At 63.0% G+C, this 22381-nt stretch overlaps 1 protein-coding gene across 1 annotated transcript; it reads right to left on the reverse strand.

Annotated features, from left to right (window-relative positions):
* Positions 1 to 1010: 1010 nt before the first annotated feature.
* Positions 1011 to 21903, reverse strand: HS1BP3 (HCLS1 binding protein 3). The gene is made up of 7 exons (XM_028516634.2): positions 21789 to 21903; positions 18576 to 18741; positions 15482 to 15689; positions 14943 to 15150; positions 7361 to 7527; positions 5680 to 5815; positions 1011 to 3241 (listed from the first exon to the last, which is right to left on the reverse strand). The coding sequence occupies exons 1-7, from the start codon at positions 21818 to 21820 to the stop codon at positions 2983 to 2985; spliced, it is 1176 nt and encodes a 391-aa protein (XP_028372435.1). The 5' UTR covers positions 21821 to 21903; the 3' UTR covers positions 1011 to 2982.
* Positions 21904 to 22381: the final 478 nt, after the last annotated feature.

The following is a 22381-nucleotide window of genomic DNA, read 5'->3' on the forward strand; positions in this document are numbered from 1 at the left end:
CCTCCACGTAGTAAGATCTGAAGTTTTACTATTTAATGAAGAGATGAGGGTCTACGTTCCTGGTGGCAGCTGCAGACCAGAGGACTCTAACCCAGCACACCACCGTGCGTGTCCAGCAAAGGCCCTTTCCTCCCACTCTCTCCCGACACATCCTCATCCTCTCCGCGGACAGGGTATGGAGAGGGCGGGGCACCGCCGAGAGGCTCCCTGACCTCACGGGGACAGCCCGGAGGCCACGGCTTGGATGCTGCCTGCCTCAGCGTACTCCTGAAAGCCGGTCGCCCAGGACAGGGGGTAATCAGACCCACTGGGCCTGCCACTGCCCCGGGGGAAAGGGAATATCGTGGCCCAGGGGTGATCCGGCTACAATGTAGCCACGTGGGGAAGGTCCTGGGGAACCACAAGTCACACGCGGTACGTCTGCGCCCACCGTCAGTCGTGAGCAACATGCAAAGGCTGCTACTGTCGGCGGCGGCAAGGTGATTCAGGATCCACCAAATCTTGCACGATGACAAGGCTGCAAGGTCCCCTGGTAGCAGGCAGCATCCAAAAGGCCGTGAAGCAGATGCAGGAGACGTGCAAGTCAATGCTTCTGCTCTCAAGCAACTCGGCCTCCTGGGAGGTACCAGACCCTTAGTGACTGGACTGGTCTGAACAGGCGGGAGTGTGGAGGCCAGGACAGGCGTGTATACGGATGGACGGAGTGTCAAAGGGCCTCCTAGAGCAGTCTCCGCTCCAAGGGGACGGGAGCGAGCACTGGCGAAGGAAGGGTGTTCTTCCCAAACAGGTCCTGGCTGAGCAGTTACCGACCCCCTGACTCCCACCGGGCCTGGGCCCCGGGCCTCAGTTTACACAGTGGGATCCTCCCCTTGCTTTCACCCCACCGGACCAAGCAGCAGTCGGGAGACCCTGGGTCCTGCCAGGAGTTGGAGCTCACTGTTGCCAAGACAACCCCCACCGCCCCCGGTGCAGAAAAGAGCCCCGCTAGCAAACGCTGGAATGAGCCACTGACAGACTTTATTGCATGAATGAGTGCCACGGATTCGCCAGTAGTTCACAGACCCAAGGTGAAAGCCAGCCGCAGTTTGAGCACTGGAATCTGGGAAGCATACGCCTTGGGCGAGGTGACCAGAGAGTACCAAGCCACTGAGGAGGCCGGCCGGGCCTCAGTGGATAAACTCGCACTAGCGTGGCAGCCCCCATGGGCACCAGGCACCTGTCGGCCACGCACTCTGCTCCCACGTCACACGTTGGTGGGAGGGGGCGTCCCGGAAAGGGCGGAGAGCTGGCATAGGGTACAGAGTTGAGAACAGGGCAGGAAAGAGCCCGGGCAGAGTGGGCCCATCACCTGTCACTCAACACTGCCTGCAGCCAGCAAGCCAGTGGGCGGGGCTGGGTGGGGCCTGAAGGCCAGGCAGTGCACAGCAGTGGCACCTGCTAATAGCCGGGGCTGAGGCTGTTGTTCCAGAGCCCGCTCAGGGCCTGGAGCGGCGGGGCCCTAGGAGCTGGGGTAAGGCAAAGACGGGGAGGAACCAGCTCCCGGGCCCCAGAACTGCCTGCTCCCTCTCTCTGTGACAGAGGTGGAGAGTTGGGGATGGCCATTCCCGGACTGGGCAGCTGACGGGGGTGAGCGAGACACACGACAGAGCAGACGGAGTGCCCCCACTACCCACAGGCCCTGGCACAGGGCAGGGACAGGCGACCCAGGGGCTCCGACGGCAGCAAGCCCCCAGCCCGGGCCAGAGGGCCCCCCACCCCCGGGGTTGGCTGTTGGCCCCAACTAGGAAAGGGCTGGGGTCCTCGTCTGGAACTCCCTTCCAATGCCCCTGTCAGGCAAGCCAGGGACAAGAGTGGTTGCATTTCATAAAAAACTTGTGTTTCACTAACAACTAGGTCTGAACATGAAGAATATATCATAAAAAGGCATTCTCTGGTCCATTAAACATCACTCACTCACTGAGGGTTTCCTGAGCACCGCTCCCAGCCCAAGCCTAGGCCTGTGAGCCGGGCATGGGGTTGTAGGGTACATCTAAGGCACTGGCCCTCCCCCAGGACAAGGCTCCTTCTCCCTGGGAAGGCAGCTCCCACTGTGCAAGGCCGGTGAGCACGTCCAGACCTGGAGGGCAGGGAGGGCCTGGCGGCACCTGCCACTGGAGAGATGAGGCCTGGAAGCAGCAGCCGGAGAGCACCGGGCCCGAGTCGGCTCTGCGCAGGGGTGGGGGACACGCCGGGCTGGCCGGGCTCTGCAGGAGGCAGTGACCGCTCTGCTCAGCACGGCACTGGTGTCACAGCCAGAGGCCCAGGGGGGCCGTGGTCAGTCTGGCCAGGTCTTTCCCGGAAAGGGAGAGAGGCGGACCCGGCTTGCTGGGCCACCCACGGCCCCACATCCCTAAAGTTGGACACAGGGGAAAGCACCCTGCTCAGCACCTGGTGACCAGAGGCGACTCAGGGACACCCCACGCAGCCAGGCTCCCGTAGGCACCCACTCTGCACCCCTCTCCTGGGGCACCCTCCCAGAGCTTACAGGCCCTGGAGCCATGCGGCCCGGAGACTCTGGTCCCCCAGCCCCAGCCCAGGGTGGCAGACCCTCCCTCCTGCGCTGAGGTGGTGGAGCCGGTGGGTACGAGCGGACACAGAGCTTTCCTGCCCTGGGTGAGGCCCCCCTGGCTTCCCCCAGTCTCAGGCCATCCTTAGGGCCGGGCTCGTGGTTAGTGAGGTGTCCCCACTGCTCTCCCTCCACATGCACATGGCTGAGACAGCTGGGCTCAATGCCTATGGTCGTGACCTTCTCTCTGCACCCTGCAGCGTTCCATGACCCCATGGGCCAGAGAAAAGGGAGCAAGGGAGTAGAGGCGTCCTGTGCCCTGGCTGCCATCCTCCCTCCGCTGGGACCACAGGGCCTGGCCTGCAAGGCACAGCCCCCCTCGCCCTGGGTGAGGGGCTGCCAGCCCAGGCCAGCTGGCAGCCGGTGGGGAGGAAGGGTCAGAAGAGGCTGGGGGCGGCCTGGCCAGGCGTGTCATGGTCCCGGATGTACTGCAAGATGTCCATCTCGTCCATGGCTTGGATCTGCTGCTGCTGCCTCTGCTGCCCGGCCACGGCCTCAGGTGGGCCCGCTCTGGCGGGGACAGCCGGCTTCCTGGGTAGCGCTGGCTTAGCTGCCACTGGCGGCTTACGCTTTGGCTGGGGCTGGGGTTTGGTCTCAGCCCCCAGGTTCAGAATCTGGTCCAAGTCCTCTTCGACTCTAGGGAACCAGAGGGAGACGCCCTGAGCATGCCCCACCCACAAAGGAGCAAGCTGGGGCCAGCAGAGCGCCCGCCGTCAGGACCCCTCCAGCACCCACCTCGGGTGGGAGTCGGTCTGGGTGAGAGCTCAGCTTCCGAAGCTGGACGTCCCGGTTCGGACGCTGGTGCCGCCTCACGCCGACCAACTGCCCTCTCGGTCAGGTCTACCCGCCCACAGCGTGGCTCTGCAGGCTGCATGGGCGCCAGACGGAGCCCACCAAGGGCTCTACCTTGGCCCTGGACCTAACGGCCCACCCAAGGGGGGTGGGGGACAAAACTAAAGGCCACGGCTGTGTAATGGTCACCAGGACCAGTCCCAGATGCCGAGTGGCAGCTGAGATACGAGGCTGACACCGGCCTCCACCCTCTTTGCCCGAGGGAGCTCCCGCCGCCAGCTCCCCGGGAAGGAACTCCATTCATTCCTGGAGACCAGGCGCACGACGGAATCCATCCCGCCCCCCACTGCCCACCCATTACAGCTGTCTCGGGTGTCAAGGCCATCCCAGGAGGCGCTACCCCAGGACACACTGCTCCCGGCAACCTCAGCTCAGACTTGCCCCCAGCTCCCTCCACGCAGCAGCCCTTCCGTGGGCAGCCCCGGGGCAGGGGCCGGCTCCTGCAGCCCCAGTGGAGTCTGGGTGCCCAGAAAAAGCTCCGTGAGGGACTGAATCATCTATCCTCACGCAGGGGCCCTTGGGGAAGCGGAGCAGCAGCTGGAAGCTCGCGTCAGTTCAGGATTTACGACGCTCGGCAGAGCACCGACTCGGAACCAACAGAGGCTGGGTCTGCCCTGAGTGGGTGGGGTGGTCTTACTCAGGGTACAGGTGGCCGCACGGGTCCCCCTTTCCAAGCCCTCGATGTCCATCTGGGTCTCGAGTCACGGCTAGGACAGGTCCCAGCAACACAGTGAGGGGCTACGTGGCGTTCCCCCCTCAGGCCACACACATGTGCAGAGTGCTGCTGACCGCCGCTGTCACCCCCGCTGCCCGGCCGCAGAGACCCTCTGACGGTGACCCTCTGCACACCCCCACAAGGGTGTTCTGTAGAACACAGGTCTGTGGGTGCTGGTGTCAGGGGTTTAGAACCCACGGCGCCAGGACGGTCCCACTGGAACTTCCCCCCTCCCTGGGACAGGCTGAGCTCCGGAGGTGGCAGAGGCTCCCTGGGTGGGACGTGCCCTGTCGGGCCCTGCCACCCCTGGAGCTGAACCTGTACTCCACCACCCTGCACCTCAGTTTCTTCCTGAACATGTCCCAGCAATCCCTGCTTCCCCAAGCCTGCCAGGATGTCAGGGGCGAGCTCACAGGAGAAAAGTGAGCAGATGCCAGGGGCCGTGGGGAGATGTAAAGACAAGCCATCCTGTGACTCAGGCCCGGCCGGCACTTAGAGAACCGTGTGACAGCCGCAGCCGCTAATGAGGGTGCAAATGACAGCCTCCCGGGGCCACAGGCCTCCGTGCCATGTAATTGTTCCTGGAAAGAGGCGGCCTGGCTTCCTGTAAATCACCAAGCGTGGCCTGCACCCTGGGGGGGCACGGGTGATGCCATGGAGAGACGCACGGGGCTAAGCACTCTCAGAGCGCAGCCGTGGGGGCCCCCGAAGCTGTGACCCCAGCTGGGAGGCGGCTCTCCCAGCCTCTCGTCCTCCGAGAGCTCAGAGGCCCCTGGACGCTGTGGGAGGACAGGACGCAGGCAGGCGGCCCTGGCTGCCAGCGCACTTGGGGGCTGGAGCTTTGGGCCACTCACCTCTTCCACACTCCATTCCCTGGAAAACGGAGGTAACAGCGCCCACTCGGGGGGCGGTTGTGAGGCCTCGGTAAGGGAGGTCACATGCGGAGAACCCAGCAGGCTGCGGGGCCACGGCGAGCACTCCGTTAAGCAGTGGCTGTCAGCTCTGCACACAGCCCTCCACATGACGGATCAGGCCTCACTCTCCCCTTGGTACGACGCGCTGACGGGACCCTGTGGGGTACCGGCCGCTGCCCGGCACAGGAAGGTGCGTGTGGCTCCCTCCAGCGGGGCTGCACGCGGCCAGGCTCAGCTTATTGGTTCCCAAAACTGTTTATGCCAGTTACACTTGCTCTTGCAGTTCAGTGACTTAATTATTATTCATGTGAGCTATTAAACTATGCGTGTGAAAGGAAGAGAAAAAGATGCAGGCACACAGTTCTCTTTCTGGAAACCGCTGGGTGGCTGGACCCTGCCTTCCCTCACCAGGTCCCCAACTCGGCCTCGGCCTTGGGACCGGCACCCGCCCACAGGATCCCACCTTCCGGGGGGCAGGACCCCCACCCCCAGAGACAAAGGCCAGTGAAGAGCTCCCGTGTTGGGACAGGTCTGCGGCTCTGTGGCTCAGGCCCCCTCGGGGCTGGCGAAGCACCGCTGAGGACAGGTGGTACCTGAACAGATCCTCGGGGGCCTCTCTGTGGCCCAGGCGGGCGGTGGGCCCTCCACTCGCGCAGGCTGCCGGCAGCAGTAAGGGGTCACCCAGGGCGACGGCCCCGCCGAGGTCAGGATCGTCAAACAACTTCAGGGCTGCGGAGAGGACAGCAGCAGCCTGGTCAGGGGAAGTGCTGGCCCATCCTCAGGGGCCCTGGGGGCACAGCGTGGAGGTGGCTTGGCCCTGCCAGGCAAGAGCAGCCAGGGGGCGCCCTGGCTGGCATAGCTCAGTGGATTGAGTGCGGGCTTTGAACCAGGCATTGCAGGTTCGATTCCCAGTCAGGGCACATGCCTGGGTTGCAGGCCACGGCCCCCAGCAACCACACATTAATGTTTCTCTCTCTCTCCCTCCCTTCCCTCTCTAAAAATAAATAAATAAATAAATAAAATCTTAAAAAAAAAAAAAAAAAAAAGAGCGGCCGGGGGGCAAGGCGGAACACAGAACCCGACGAACGGGGACAGGTGAGTTGAGGGCACAGGTGCTCATCAGGGCGGGCACATCTGTCTGCCCCGCCCCACTCCGCCACTCCTGCCTGCCACGGGGGTCTGGTCAGCGGAAGGCACCCCTGAGTGCAAGTCCACGTGGCCTTTCCAGTGCTCTTAGGAGGAAAAACCCTTGTTAGCTCCCAGACCTGGCCCAGCTGGACCTCTCAGCTCAGCCCCCACGGCTGCACCCCATGTTCCCACAGGTACTCACTGAGCACCAACCGCTGGCCAGGGGCTGCTGCCTGCCCTCGGGGACACGGTGAGGAGCCCATGCCGTCCTTGCCTCGGCCCCTGCCTGCCAGGGGCCCGGTGCGCCCCGACCCCTCCCCATCTATCTCTGCTGCCCTCAGGAAAGGGGGTGGCGGCGTCTCCAGCTGGCACAGCCCCCCTTGGCAGCCCCCAGGCAACCTGCGCTGGCCTTTCGGGATCCAGCTCCAGTAGAGCCCCCGTCTGACATCCCTCCTCCCCCGGGGAAGCCTTCCCTGCCACCCCCCACAGGCGCCAACCTCCTGCTGAGAGCCAGGTCTCTTGTCGTTGCTGGGAGACGTTCCGTCTCCCGCCGGGGATGTGGGGCTAGACCGTGTGTTACTCGTCCCAGTACTGGGCCCGGCCCTCGGTGGGTGGCCACTGAGCGTTGGCCGAGTTAATAGGTGATGCCAACTCCCGGCCCTGGAAGAGGACCCGGGCGGGTGACAATGGTCAGGCTCCGGGACCGTGTAGAAGTCCTAAGGCCGCCCGGCTTTGCCTTTCCCATCTCCGCCCAGGACCCTCCTGCAGGGCCTCTCGTTGGAGTCCTAGCCCCGGAGTTGCACAGTGAGCACCGGGGCGGTCAGCGCCCACTCCCTCCCGTGCCCACGCTGGCCACGCCGGTCCTGACCCACCCTCCTCAAGGCAGCAGAGCAGCTCCCCTCCCCCGCCCCAAGGGGGCATCAGAACCAGCACTCGGCCCCACGCTGGGAGAAACCGGGTGCGAGAGGGCGTCTGTCGGGCAGAACTTCTCCACGAGCCAAGTCTGCACCAGGTCGGGACGGGACGAGGCCCAGGCTTCCCTCCTGCTCACACGGGGCAGGTCTGGAGCCACTCTTGGGGGCCAGCCTGGTCACGGGGGGTGGGGGGGGCACCTCGACCGACGCACGCACACCGGGCCCCACTTACGGTCCCTGGGGGCGGTGTCCTCCGCGGGCCTCTGCGGGGAGAGCTTGCTGCCCGGGCGGAAGAGCCCCTTGTCGGGGTCCGCCTCTTCGTCAAAGATGGTGAGCCGGGGCGAGGGTCTGGGCCTGGGCTTCACGGCCGCCTCCGGGCGTTTCTTGGGCTTCTTGGAGCTGGGGAGTCACGGACAGAGCCCCAGGTCAGGACGTCTCAGGGCAGCCCAGCACCGGGCCCAGGCGGCCTGGTCCCACCCACACAGGTGCAGGGTGGGCCTGGGCTCGCGTCCCAAAGGGGCTTCCAGAGGACCTGACACCGGACGTGGTGGGTCCCTGCTCCGGGGGGCGGCCCGGCCCAGCCCTGTGCCCAGGGAACCGCCACCGTCGGGACCTGCGGGAGGAGGCGGCGGGTGTCTGGGCTACGCGGCCAGCTGCCACACGACCCCAGGCCTGCAGGGGGCGCAGCTCCCAGGCCTGACTGCGTGGTTACAGGCCAGAGGCCCGGGTCTCCTCTAGGGGCTGCAGGGGCCACCCGACTCAGTGGCGTAATGCAGTCAAAACTTCAGTCCGACGGGCAAACCCCGCCTCCTTTAGGAAGCCCCTCAGCTACTGTGACCCCACTAGGCTCCGTCACTCCTGGGGGGTGGGGAGGCCGAGGTCCTGCTCTGGGCCAGACGCAGCCATGGGAGTCCCGGAGGGGCAAGAGGGAAGCTTCTGGGCCTTGGGGGTGCCCTGGTCCTGGCCTGGGGGGTGGGGTGGGGGGGTTACTCAGAGCTCAGGCCATGCTCACAGGGTGGGGCGTGCACATCTGCTCGCGTCCCTGCGAGAGTGGCGCGGCCAGCACACAAACTCGGGTTTAGTTTATAACATGGTGACCCAGTCCCTGCTGCTGAGGCCCAAGTGAGCCATTTTAATCAGGTTCCTGCAAATCAGAATAAGCTTTTTTACTGGAAACGGCATTTCTGGTTCCCCTGCCTCCCTGGCAGACAATCCCACTGGACGTAGGTCACCGCCGTCTGGGCTCGTGTTTGCACAACTCTGCCGCCACTAAACGGTGCCCAGGAGCCGGTTCTGCCCCCAAACAAGGGAACAGATTAACCAGCCGCAGATAAAAATAGCAGCAGGGTGGGTACCGGAGGGCAAGGTGATCCCAGGCGACCGTCCGTCCCACAGCCTGGGTTTGGACGTCTGGTAGGATTGCAGGCCCCAGCTGGGGTGGGGAGAAGCTACAGAAGCCGGGAATGCGCCTGCTGGACGGTTGCAGGATGGGGCACACCTCCTGGACCAGAGTCCGAGAACCGGCTCCCTGGGCAGATGAATAGTTTGGAGAGGCTAGGGGTCTGCTCGAGGACACACGGGAGGCAGGGGGACACTGTGACCAGAGCTGAGGGCAGCTGCGGTCACAAACTCTGCTCCAGCCCCTCCAAGTGCCCTGTGAGCTGGAACAGGACACTTGTCCAAGGGCACACGGTGGGAAAACGACTCCGTCCGGCTGTGCCTGGGGGGACGGGGCCCACTCTGAAGACAGAGGTGGAGAGCGGAGACGGTGTGGGGGGCGGGTGCGGGGGCTGTGCCAGGAAGCCCCAGGCAGCCCGTTCCCAGTTCTTTCTCCGTTCCGGGCACAAGCGGGCGGGCCCTCGTCACAGGTCACCAGGGACACGTCTCGGTTCTGGCGCCAGCCCTGGGCCCTGCCTGCGCTACTGGGAAAGCTGAGAGCAGCCTGGACTCCATCCCCATGGCAAGTGCTTTCCGGAACTGCGGCCAGCCCCCCTCGAGGGGTCAGGGTGGCCTGCCCTCCCTGGGACGTTGCCCTCTTCTGCTCCACGGACTTGGCAGAGCCGGTTTGGTTCTAGTGGCCCGGGGAGGTGGGCATCAAAGACGGGCCGTGGCTCTCGCAGAAGGCAGCTGGAGACAGCCCCCACCAAGATCTCCAGCCCAGGGGTGAGCCTGGGAAGCTGGGTGTGAGGCCCTGCGGAATCCATGACCAGCCAGCCGGGTTTGGGGCCAGCCCCAGGCCTGTAGGCTCTGCCTCCCTGCTGTCCCTGGGCACCCTTACCGGGCCCTGCTCCCGGGGCCACAGGGACTGTGGCAGTGAGGGGTGCTGAGCCTGGCTGCAGCCCACCACCCCCGGGAGTAGCAGGCCCCAGAACAGCTCCTGGGGAAAACAAACTCACATCCTACCCAGCATAGGGACCCCGGTGGCTGGCAGGTGAGAAGCTTCCCCTGGACCAGAGACCAGAGGCAGTGTGGGGAGAAGGGAACCCTCCGGAGAACAAAGGAAGTGAGCGCGGCCATAGTGATTGATCATCTCTGGCGAAGCCACGCGGAGCCCGCAATCCCCCTTCCCACGCCTCCTCCTGGGTCTGCATGCACAGGCGAGGCCCGGCCGTCCTGCCCTGCCAGGGGAGCTGTCCTCCGCAGCCGGGTGAGCCTTCTTGTGTTCCTCCCTGGAGAGGCTTTTGGTTGGTTGTTGTCGTGAATCGAAATAAAGCCAGTCTAGGGCACTGTCTGTGCTCCACCCATGCCACCTGGGCCACCTGGGGCTCGGATGGCTGGGCCACCTGGGGCTCTGATGGCTGAGCCCCAGGGCCCTGTCCTGGCTGGTCCCCAAACTCCAGTCTGTGGTCCAGAGCAGATGCTCAATCAACACTGAGTGAAAAAAAATGGGTGGGTGCATGGATGGAAGGATAGGTGGACAGATGGATGACGGAAGGAAGGGGGGATAAGAAGGACAGACAGATAAACAGAGATGGACAGAGAGGGTGACAGTACATCTCTTAACTAGGCTTATTTCTTCCTACTCCCCTGGGGAGGGGGCAGGGCATAAAGACAGCGGGGCTCCCAGCACCACTCGAGACATCGGCCGTGTCTGGAAAGCCCTCTGCTCCTTCCTGCCTCCTCCAAAGCTGCTCAGTCGCCTCGGTGGTCTCTCCATCAGCCCCTCCGCTGTTCTGTGAGCAGTTCGCCCCCTCATTGTGACCCGGTGCTCCGGGAGCACCTGCCACACTAGAGAACCTATGCTAGGGGAGGAGGGCACAGAGCTGAGACCTGCCACTGTCCCCAGATCCTCAGAACCCAGCAGTCACAGATGCCAAGACCAGTCATTACCACGCAGGGCAGCAACTCCAGCACAGCTGGAGCACAGAGGATGGCTTCCTGGAAGAGGCGACAGAGACATGGGCAGCAGCCTAGGTGGGTGGGCTAAGGGTAGATGGGTGACTCAGACAGGGGGACCAAGAGACCTTCATTCCATCAGGGAAGTCTGTGTGACTTCCCCGGTGCCTGGGGCGGCTTTGCTCCCGGGCCCTGGAAAAACACTCAGAGCCGCTATGTGAGGGGAGACGAGGTCAGAGAGAACATCAGAAGGCCAAGTGCTCAGGAGGTGGGACTGCAGAAGTGACCCCTGGCTGAGGGGGTGTGACCAGGGTGCTGCCTGCTTTCTGACCTCAGGCTCAGGGCAGGCATTTCACGGGGAGGTGAGTCTCTGTTTCCAAGCCCAGTCTCTTCCCCTCACTCCCAGGTTGTGTGTGCATGGATGCAGGCTGCACACAGGGGCCACGGCGCTGGCGCCCCCGCGTCCCCCTCCATGCCCTCCCCCTCGCTGTCTACCCAGCTATCTGCAGGAAGCACTGCCCGGCTCTGCCTTCCAAAGAAACGTCCAGCTTCAGCGCTCGGGTCCTGGCACGGCCCAGGGCGCTGGCTCCCGTCCTCTGAGCCGAGTGTGGGAAGCGCAGACTTACAGGAAGGCATGTGTCTACGTGTGCGGGAACCAGCCTGTCCCCAGGGCGGGGGACAGCCTGCAGGGACCTGGGGCCTGGAGGCCTCCCTCTGCACTTGGGGAAGAGGTGCGGGCACTGCAGACGGGTTTGAAAAAGCAGAGGGGCCTTCCCGACAGAGGGTGTGGAGTCCGTAAAGAACCCCTCACATTCCGAGCCGCCCAGCCAAGGCTGCCGGCAGAGGCTTCCGGGACCCTGACCTGGAGCCGACATCCTGGGGGGGCGGGTATTCCAAGGAATAACCACCCCGACATGGAAAAAGTTGCTCACTGCCTGTGAGAAAAACACAGTGTCCCCAAGCAGGAGCCTGGTGGTGCCACACGTAACACACTGACACTACCAACTAGCACGGAGTAAGAGCAGAGAAGTCTATTTTACTGATCTGGAGAAACCAAGTATATAAACTAAAAAAAAAAAAAAAGGCAAATTATGCAATGGCACATGGGACACAATCCCATTTTGGCACTAAAACAAGAATAACCAAAAGTATATATTTGCCACCTTTGTGACAAAAGAACTGTTAACTGTGCTTTCAGTTTTCATATACACATCGTATATTATTCAAGCTATAATTAAAAATGTTCCTTGCAAAGTATTTCCAGCAGAAAGCAGGACTATTACGGCAGAACTGCATCTTAGAACAGTGAAGTCTCAAAAATAGAAACTTAAATATGAAAACTATGTGCGACATGGCGAACGACCGCGAGGGGACACGGTGAAAACCAAGTATAAAAAGGCGCACGGGTTAATGTCTGCAGCTACGTAGGTAGCGCTGGGACAGGCGCGCACAAACCCCGCACAGATACGCGAGCAGAGTGTCGGCTTGGGCCGGTGAGGGCTTTTTCTATTTTTAAGCGCTTTCTACTAGTGTTGTAACTCGCCTTTTCCCTAATCAAAACCAGGTTTAAAAGACAAAGAAAAAAGCCCCGCGGGTCCCTGCTCCCGGCTTTGTGCGGGCGGCTCCGACCTTCCAGCAGCCCTGCCGTGGAGCAACAGCGCCCCCGCGCGGCCGCGGCAGGGAAGGCCGAGGCCGGAGTCAGGTCTAGCGGGGCGCTCCGAGGTGGGGCGCGGGTGCAGCTGGGAAGGCCGGGCTGCCATCTGCAGAGGAACTGAGGGCACAGGATGGAGAAATACCCCATCCACGGCACACATCACCTGCAAAGAGCATCACGTTCCCTGCCCAAGGGCAGGGTGGGCGGTACCGTGCAAGAGCAAGAAAGTCAACAGGCCCACCTGGGCGTCCCGGGAGAGGGCAGGGGAAGTCTGACTCCAGGGTGCAAGGCTGCCACACACCAGGTTCTGAGCAAGTCCCCACTCAGCTCTGTCCTCGATGTCACCATCTGTGCAAGGGGGGTAATCCTGGGGTCCTGCCTGGCTCTCGGACGCTGGAAGACTGGAATCGGGGGACAGCACAGGGAGGTGCAGCCTGTGTCCACTCACTCAACCGGCGAGGGAGGGGGAGAACCAGGCTCAGAAACAGAGGGCCTCCCCTCTCCTGTGGCCTGCCCGACTCTGCTCTGGGTGGCTGCGTGAACGCGGAGGAGCTTCTCGGCTCCAAACATCAGCTTCCCCCCACACAGGGAGGCCGGGCCTCGGTGGGCTCCCCTTTCCCAGGCCAGACCCACGGTGGACCCGAAAGCCACCGATGACCCATCGTGGCCTTTTCCGTAACCTCTCAGAAAAGTTAGTTGTTTCTTATCCCGATGAGGTGACAGCACCGACTGTTGTCACATGGGTCATTCAACGAAACACTGGCAGAAGGTCTTACTCTGGGATCCCTTCTGGTGCTGAGCTTTGCTAGGATTCAGGAGTGACATCCCAGAGTGCAAAGCCAGGGCCAGTGCTGGGGACAGGTGGCCCTGGGATGGCCGACACCCCACCCCCTGACAATCTGCTACCGGAGCAAGGAGAAGAACCCCAGGTGGCCCACGCCAACCCCGAGGAGCATTTTCCTACCCAAAAAAGGAGCCGCTCTGCTAGTCATGCCCCCCAGCCAAAGGCTGGCACACACCGCCCCAGCCTGTCCCGGCCCGGCCCGGCCCTAAGGACGGCAGCCCAGAACAACAGAAGAGCGCGAGTTTACACAAAGCCCTCGTCTGACCAAAATAAAGCCCAAGACGGGCCTGCGGCTTGTGCAAGGCTGATAAGGAGGGATCGTGACAGATTTCTCCTGACTTGGCCCGGCCACCCTGGCTGCTGCTCTCACAGGGCCAGGTGCTTGGCTCCAAGACAAGGCTGGCCATGGAGGGCCAGGGGAGGGGGGCCCAACTCCTGGGCACCAAGGGGCTGCAGGGCGACCGGCTCCGGAGCCGTCTCCCTGAGCACCCAGGCACCTTCCCCGAGGATGGCCCTCTCCCCCAGGCTGGTCCCACACCGGCCCACAGCCCCGACGGCAGCACCTGCCCCTCTGGCTGTTTCACTTGCCCTGGAACCCGCCTGACTCCTCACCAGCTCCTGATTGGAACAGTCCCCGCAGACAGGCCGCCCTCGGCCGTCGACTGAACTTCAGAGAGCCCCAGGGGAGCTGAGAGAATGTCACCCGGGGCCTGCGGTCTGACTCTGTGGAGGTGGTGGGGCAGAGGGCCGGGGCCCTGGAGAGAGCTAAGCGCTAACTTTTATGTGAATCCAAACGTCGCGAGAGCACCAAGAGACAGAGGCTACTGTCGCCCTATTTTTGCTTCCGGAAACGACAGGAAAGGGATCAGCTGCCAGGGAAATGGCAGAGCAGGGACTCGAACCCAGGCAGGCTGGCTCCACAGCCCAGGACCTCCCACTTGGTAGGACTCTCAGTCCCGTTATTCACCCGCTGTCTGTTCTCAGGCCCAGTAGTTGGCCTCAGTTTCTTCCATCTGTAAAATGGGGTAACAGCTGCTTGCAGGGCACCAATGAGACACGTACGCCAAGTGCAAAGTACAGTGCCCAGCTCCAAGCAGGCCCACCTAGTTTCTTGTGCGTCTGGGCCAAGAGGAGGCAGTGAGGGCTCCAGGTGGCCGAGTCCATCTGTCCCGGTCCCCTGCTTCTGGTTGGGAGGTCCTGCCCAAACAGCTCAGCCTGGGCCCGCCAGGGAGGGGGCTTGGGGGCAGATGTCTGGCTCTCTAGTCCCGTCTGGCCTGCAGACCCCGCCCCTGGCACAGGGTGGTCCGTGAGGTGTGGGCTCAGGAAAGGACAGAAGCCGGACATAGTCCAACAGGGACCACCAAGACCGCAGCTGGCTTGCCTCTTCGCCAGCCAGTGGGGGTGCACGCGTGTGTGTGCCTGCAAGTGCTGGCCTGTGTGTGCATACGTGTAAAGGAGACACCCTCTCCTGGCTGGGGACCCTGGGCTCACCGCGCCCCCTTGAATCGCACTGCTGCACTGCTGGCAGCTTCTGGGTCCCCAGTTCCCTCCACCTGCGTGATTCAGGGACCCTTACATCTGGCCTGTGAGGCAGTGGCAGGGCCGAGGTAGATGGGGTTGCTTTACAGACGGTGAGCCACCCTGCAGGGAGCTCGTCACGTGAGTCACAGGCCGGCCCGGCGGGTTCAGGCAGCCTGGGCTTCCGAGCTGTTGGGGAGGCAGCTCTGCCAGGCCTCAGTGCAGAGCCAGGGAGTGGCGGTGGGGGGCCACCCTGCGGGCAGGGAGGGGCAGGTGATAGCTGAGCTCAGCCCCAAAGACTCGGGGAGGATCGAGCAGACAGCCAGTTCCCCCAGTGTACCAGGCCACACAGGGCGAGGGCCCAGGGAGTGGGGAGGGGAGGCGGCCTCCTACTCCCGGAGGGAAGGGAGGAGCTGTCCCCAGAGAGTCTGGAACCGGCCAGGAGGGGGCGGGGAGACCTACCGCATGATGCCCAGAGGGTCCAGGGCCTCCTCCTCTTCTGAGGACTCCTCTGCACCCTCATCCTTCTGGCCTGGGCTGGGCGGCCCCTCCGCCTGCTCCTGCTGCTGGAAGAAGTCGAAAGCCTCCCCAGCGTCCCCTGCGTGGCTGTCTGTGTCCAGGACAGAGACCTCTCTGCTGGTGAGGTCCGCAGCCCCCGGAGATCTGGTGCCTGTGAGGGAGAAGCAGCAGAGCTGCTGACGCCCACTGCCAGGGGACCAGGAGGCGCCTCCTACCCCACACCCAAGCTCCTGTGCCAGCACCAGAGGGCTTCCCGCGGGGTCCTCGGACCAGGATGCTGGTCTGGGTGGGTGGCGGCAGCCGGGGCTCCCAGTGCCTGTTGCAGCCCCCGCCCCCTCCCCGCCCAGGGCTGGCAGCACCAAAGAAGCCTGCAGCAGAGCACAGCACAGACGGCAGCTCCAGGTCTCTGCGGCCCAGGGCCCGTCGAGGCCTCGCTCCGGGCCGGGGGAGACCCCAGGGCTTCGGGGCAGAACCTCGGGTACCTAAGAATTCCAGCAGCTCCGGGCTGCCCGCCAGTTCGGCATCCTTGGCGACGCAGCGCAGAATCTCGTCGAACACGGCTCTCCGTTCCCGGATGTCGGACTCCCCAACGAACAGGACCTTCCTGGGGAGCGGGGGAAGGCTGGCCGCGGGGTAGCGGCTGCTCAGTTTCTGGTAAAACTCCTCGATCTCGCTGTACTTTTTGGAGACCTGGGTGAGGGAAGCACAGAGTTTCCTGAGTGCAGAGAGGGTGCCCCACCTCTGACCCCCCCCCCCAGAGGCCCCAGGAGGGCCAGGCTCTGCGGAGTCTCAGGACCAGCTCCCGAGGGCTGGGCCGGGCAGGGTGGCTCCCTCCCGACCCTCCGTCCAGCTCCCTGCCTCAGGCTCCGCTCATTAGCCTCGTCCTCAAGGCAGGTTCAGTTGTGAAAGCCTCCGGGCCCAAAGGAAAGGAGCGACCTCCTCAGTGGGCCCTGGGCCCTGCCTGTCATAGGTCCGGGTGGTGACATTCGATGTAGGGGCCCTGGCTGGCAGGTGACCATGGCCACCGCTTCCACTCTAGGCCTCTGGTGCACTGGTGACATGGCCCCACGGCCTGGCTGGCAGGTCGTCTCCCTGCAACGACGTGAGTTGCCTTCCTCAGCACGGACCTCTGGATCGCTCCCCTGGGAACCGGCAACGGTCTTCGCTGGCGCAGAGCCAGATGCCACCAAGTTAGTTCCTCTGCCGCCGGCCAGGACCGGTCTGTGCACTGGGGCCTCGAGGGAGCAGGCCGGGGCTCCTGCTGGCCATGAGAAGGTGGTCCTGGGCCGTCCGAGTCACCCTGGGGCGGCGCTGAGCTTCCCACAGAGTCCCAGGGTTTGGGGGACAGCGGAGGCTGAGGTGGGATTCTGGTTTGGGCGCCCCAGTGGGGTGGGGGCAGGCAGCCAGCGTCGCTACCCCGCACCCCTCTGACCTCAGTGTGGGGGTCTGCGCAGCCAGCAGAGTAGGGGTGTCCGCTAAACCCCGAGCCAATACAGTGCCCCCTCCCAGAGGCTGGTGCAAGCAGGGGTGTCCAGTGGGCGTCTCTGGGCCACACCGGAAGAAGAGTTGTCTTGGGCCACCCATTAAATACATTGTGACAGGTAATCACAAAACAATCTCGACATGTCTTAAGCAAATGTACGATTTTGTGTTGGGCTGCATTCACAGACATCCTGGGTCACACGCAGCCCGCGGGCTGCAGACTGGACACCCCTGAACAGTGAGCAATTAAAGTCAGATTTATGTTAAAACATGTACATCCTCTTCAGGAGTAAAATAAAAAATGTTCGTTCTTTTTTTTTTTTTTAGGTGAATCATGAAACTTCAGAGATTCCCAGACCTCCCGGGAAGCAAAGGTGTTCTTCGTGGCCCTCACCGGTGCACGCACACACACCCCCTACAGGGTGCAGGTGTCACTGGTCAGGAAGCGGTGGCACAGGTGAGACGTGTGGAGGTGTCAAGGACGTCCTCACACACACCCTCGCACGAGAGGCTGGCCCTCTGCACAGCAGCTGGCAGGTGGGTGGGGCGCCCCTCGGGGATCCCAGAATGCAGCTCTCCACGAGGCCCCGGGGACTCTGACCTCAGAGGTCCCCCCTCCCTGTTCCTGACCCTGGAGCCGGCTGTGCTGGGCTCCGCCCGCCCTCGGAGCAAAGCAGGCCCAGGACTGCCACCGCCTTCCGCTGTGGTTCTCAGCCAGGGCCAGTCCAAGAGCACACGACAGACACCGGGCTCTTTCAGATGCTACCCGTGACGTGTTAGCTGTCCCTTGATAAGAGATTCGTGCTGTGAGTTTTTCTCTCTTAGAATTTGGTGTCTCTTGTAGTTGGTCCTCAGAGCGAGCCGCTCACTGCCCCCCTCTCCGTCTTGGCTGCCAGGAGGTGAGAAGTCCTGTGAGCAAACCTGCAGCCAGAGGCCCCTGCTGGGCCGCAGGGTTCCTGCTCATCTCGCCTCTACCTCCCAGTCCTGTGGCCTGTCTCTACTGGTCAGGGCTCTGGGCCCTTTTACAAGTAGCCAAAGGTTAGAACGGATGAGTCTGGGACCTCTCCCCCCGATCTCGAAGTTCCATCCTTCTTTGGCTCCTGCGTCTCCACGAGGCTCCCGTCCTTCCTTCGGACTCTGGGGAGCGGCTCCTCCTCCCTGGCTGTGGCTGAGCTGGGGGGTCCCCAGGTTCCCTCCTCAGCCCCTCCCTCTACACTCCGCATCCATTTTCTGGGCCCCTTCATCCACTCCCAGACTTTGGACAGCAGCTCCAAGTGGACGTCTCCCAAACCTGCGTCTCAGGCCCGAGCTTGTCTTGTTCCCCATCCTCGAGTGTCCTCTGGGCAGACACTTCACACTCGACACGTCCTGAGACCTGCCTCTCCACTGGCGCTCTTATCTCAGTGGGCGGAAGCAGTCAGTCGGAAACTGGAACTATTTTCACCTCCGCCGCTCCCTTCCTTGCAGGGGCACAGCGGGCTCCCAGCCCCGCAGGGGGCCTCACTGTGTTAGCCTCGTAACTGGGCTCCCTCCCTGCCCCCTGCCGGTTCCTTCCAATCCGACTCCACTCTCCCACTGTACTGGCCAGTGAAAGGCAATCACTCCCACGCTTAACACTCTCCCGAGGCTACAAGAGCAGCCAAGCCCCCACCCACCTTGTGTGACCGGGATCCTGCCTGTCACCTTCTCCTACTCCATCTGGGACGATACTCAGTCACTCACAGCTCCCCCCCACAACCTCGTTTCTAGCCTTTGCTTAAGGCTGCATCTTCCCCCTGGGCCCCATCCCCCTTCCACTGCTGTTGAACCCCACCTACTATGAACACATCCCAGAGCTCACCTCTTCTGAGAAGTCATCCAGAGCCCTCTCCCTAGGGTGGGTCAGGTGCCCCCTTTCTGTACCCCCAGCCCCCCCACAGACTGTAAGGATCTGATTGGCTCAGTCCCCGCACGCTCTGACCCTGAGTGAGTGTTGGCTAAAGAAGTGCCTGCTCCCTGACGCTCCCCTTGTTACCTGGTGGTAGGTGTGTTTGCCCACCTGGACCCCGGACCCTGGGCACCCTCGGGAGCATCCCGGAAGAGCCCCCAGCTCACCAAGAACTGCACGACATCCTCGGGCCGGTGCTTGGCCGACTTGAACGCAGCCAGCCGGGTGACCGCCAGGATCTGGTACTCCACGTGCCCCGACATCATGCCGCCCCGCACCTCCTGGTGCTGGGGCACCGTCAGGTCAAGGCCCGTGTGCGCATTCTGGACTTGCCTGCCGAAGGGAAAGAAGGCAGAGGAAGCTCAGGTTCGAGTCAGCAGGCTTCTCGAGTGAAACGCAGGCAGGACCGCAGGCGGGGTGGCTCAGCAGGCCTGGGCGCCAGGCTGCTGCTCTGCGGGCCGTCCCCCGGGGTCAGGGCTCCAGGCCTCCAGTTCTGCCACCCGCCTGGCCCTCAGAGAGCCTGGCTTCCCTGGCCCGAGCCCTGTCTTTGGGTCGTTCTGGGACAAAGGGCCGTTCCCAGCAGGAGAACAGGGGAGAGCAGAGAAAGTGGGGCTCGTGGAAGGTCACGGTCGGCTGCACGTCTTACGCACGCTCAGCACGCAGGCTCCTGCAGGTTGGGGGTGTGGCTTCCCGGGGGCTCGTTCACACCGAGGGAATTAGCGCCTGGTCTGTGCGCATGACACGGGAGGGAAACCGCGCCAGGGATCTGGGGGGAGCCTCATGCCTTCGGCGGCCCAGAGGGCAGCAGAGCGGCCTCGCAGCCTGCCCAGCGTGGGGAGGTGGAGAGGGCACCGGGGGCGGGCCCTCCTCAGGCCTGGGCCCCCGAGAGGCAGCGAGAAGGTCACTGTCAGCAAAACACTGCAGCTCTCGGAGAACCTGTAAATGCCACGCAAGCACGCTGACGGGGACGCAGGGCAGAGAAGCTAGGAAAAAGCCAGACGTGTCCTCATCCTGTGCGAGGGTAACGCAGACCCCGGCACACAGCCATACGCTCCGTCACACAAACACCCATGGCACGGTGTGCGGGGAACGTTATCATCAGGGTGGAGACCTACTGTGCGGCGGGCCAGACTTCCAGAACTCAGGAAAGGGGAGGCCCCGGGGGGGAGGGGGGACTCGGGGCTAAAACTGCGCCCGGGGCAAGGCCCCTTCCGCCTCTGGAATTGTACCCCAACCCAGCAGGTGACATCAGGCCCCCAGCACTGCTTCCACACGGACCCCTCCCACGCCCACAGTAGGCGTGTGACAGTCGCCGAGGTGATGCGGTCTCACCAACTGGCGAGGACCACTGCCGTACGCCTACATACGAAGTGTGTATACACACTCACCGACCACACAGACCTCCACACGCGCAATCACCCCGTGGGCGGGTATGAAGCACACTGTAAGGAACACGAGTCCCTTGGGAAGGGCCTGGGCGACCCTGCCTCCAGTCGGGCGGGGAGTAAGCCCTCACGTCCGTGTGCGAGAGGGAAAAACACACCAAACAATCAGTGCCGGTTTCCTTTCGCCAGTAACCGCACGGCGCCCCCACCCTCACACCGAGTGCAGCCCGGGCTGCTCCTAGCGCTGCGGGCGGGCAGTATGGGCAGGAGTGCCGGAAAGCAAGGCAGGACTGAGGGTGGGAGGCATGACTGTAGCTGGACTGCCGCAGCCTCTGTCCCGAGGACCTTGCCCGTGCCAGTCACTCGGCCTCCCGCAGCCCTGCACTAAGGCGCTGCTCCTGGGGCCCACGTAGAGACAGAGAAACAGGCACAGAAAGGGAGTCCCAGGCTCTCGGTTTTGGCCGGTCAGAGGCAGGGGCAGGGTTCCCTCCCAGACTGTCCCTCCCCCGCAACCTCCCCGCTGCCTGGCACCTCCTGTTGGTACCAGGCACAGAGGAGGCCCTCAGGGAAGACCTGCTGAGTGAATGGAGGGTGAGTACGTGTGGGTGGTGGTGGGAGACCCGGCCTTGCCTTTGCCCTTACCCTGCAGGCAGCCCCCACCCCCACTGGGGTTTGCTGGTGCCTGGCAGCAAGGCCCCTCTTCTCACCATGAACTTGGGACTTCATCATCAGCACCCGTGTCTGGGAACAAGCCCCGTGCGGGTGGCCTCACAGCCTGTCCCAAGCAGCCAGCATCAAAGTCACATCGGTCTGCCAGTGGCTGAGAAGTGTGCCGGCTGCTGGCCCTGCCCATACCTGCCCACCCCAAACCCCGTTCCTGCAGAAAAGGAAACTGAGGCTCAGCGAGAGGAGGTGACGTAGGCGGCACCAGGGAAACCTCTTCTGCCAATGAGGCCGTAACCTGCAACCTGGCTGCATTATGCAGAGGAGACCAAGCAGGTTCTCACATTAGGGTTTACCCTTAAAGAATCCTGTTTTTCTAGACCTGGAGTCACGGGGAAGTTCCGTTGCAGCTGGAAAAATAACAGCTGCGCGGGTAACACACTCGTTTATGTAACAAAATGGTCATCTCTGCCCAAGATCTCGTGTAGGGGCAACGGGGTGGAGAATATGGAAATACCCGAAGTGTGTCACGCTACAGACGCTGAGGAGAGAGAAAGCGGAGTAAAAGCGTGTCTAGACCAGCCTTTCCAGGTCCACCTTGCATTGGGTCCACCAGGTCTGGAGCACGGTGGGCGCCCGCCACGCCCGTTGCATCCAGGGTCCCCGAAGTCCTTTGCTATGACTTGCACTTTTCCCGAGCCGCCTCCTTGAGCAGCTGCCCCCTCTGCTCACCCCTTCCCTGGGAATGTCCACTCGCTCTTCCTGCAGGACGTGGCCTCATACACCCCCTCAGAAGCCTGGCTACGGTCCGGTACTGCGTTCCCATGGCAACCTGTGCTTACTACCCCTAACACTTGTGAGTCCGCGTTCATATTTCTCCGTTTCGCTCCGCACCCCGCAGGGCTGGGCCTTGTCTGCTTCATCCCCTTCCCCCGTGCTGAGCACCGGACCCGACACACACGGTGAGCGCTGATGAGATGCAGGACACATTTTTGTGCCAAAAAGAAATGAACGCAGGTCGGCAGGGGAAGAGGGCAGGAGAGTCCTCTCCCACTGGGTCTTGAGTGAGCTCGTTACCCTGTAGAGCCTTCGGTGTTTCCATCTGTAGTACGGGGACTCTGGATGCCGTCCACCTCTCCCACAGGGCGATGGAGGGGCACAGCCCAGATAAACCGCCAGAGCGCAGCAGGGGCCCGACGGCGGGCGGCGGTTTCCCCCTGGGGCGGCCGCCTGCGCCTGCTGCTCCGCCCAGGCGCAGGCGGCCGCGGATCTCGCGCATCGAGACTCCACCTTGTGCAAGACGCCGCATCGGGGCGCCGGGGTCTGGCTCACCTGGAGGTGACGAGCACCGGTGGGGACTGCATGACGGCGGCGACCTGGGGCGGGGCGCGCAGTCACGGGATCCGCAGGCGCAAGGCGTCGCCTTGTCCCCGCCCCGCGAGCACTGCCGGACTCCGGCACTAGCCCGCCCTCTAGTGTCTAGTGGGCTGGGCCAGAGGCGGACGTCCACCGCCCGGCCTTTCGGAAACTCCCGCTCTGCACCCCTTACGCCTCTAGGCGGCCTTGTGCTGGGTGGGACCCAGTATCCGGAGCCAACAGGGTGGCTAGGAGGTGCGCAAGGAAAGGGAGCCCGTCGGCAATCCAACGTCTTCATTTGCACCTGTTGTCCTCGCCTTGTTAGCATGTTATGGAGCTGAAAGAGTTCCTCCACCCAGCGCCAGCAGGGCCAGACACTAAACGCTGAGAACTGCGCTGAAGGAAGATTGGCTGTTTTACTATGAATGGCACCGCCCAGGAGAACAGAAAACTAATACTCAAAAGCCCAACTCCCTGATGGTGTGGAGGTTACGGATTATATAGGACAAAGTCACAGGACACCACGAGTTAAGGGGTTCCAAGTGGTGCTAGGAGCTAAGTGCTCAGAG

This window comes from Phyllostomus discolor, chromosome 6 (assembly GCF_004126475.2).
Source record: "Phyllostomus discolor isolate MPI-MPIP mPhyDis1 chromosome 6, mPhyDis1.pri.v3, whole genome shotgun sequence".
NCBI classification, from domain to species: domain Eukaryota; kingdom Metazoa; phylum Chordata; class Mammalia; order Chiroptera; family Phyllostomidae; genus Phyllostomus; species Phyllostomus discolor.

What these genes read in the sequence shown, in the direction of transcription:
- HS1BP3 (XM_028516634.2), bottom strand. Translation starts at nt 21,820, where the DNA reads ATGCAGTCCCCACCGGTGCTCGTCACCTCCAG. An exon ending in GGAGCTGCTGGAATTCTTAG is followed by an intron (nt 15,151 to 15,481) that starts GTACCCGAGGTT and finishes TCTCCCTCACAG; the next exon opens with GCACCAGATCTCCGGGGGCT. An exon ending in GACCCTCTGGGCATCATGCG is followed by an intron (nt 7,528 to 14,942) that starts GTAGGTCTCCCC and finishes GTGACTCCCCAG; the next exon opens with CTCCAAGAAGCCCAAGAAAC.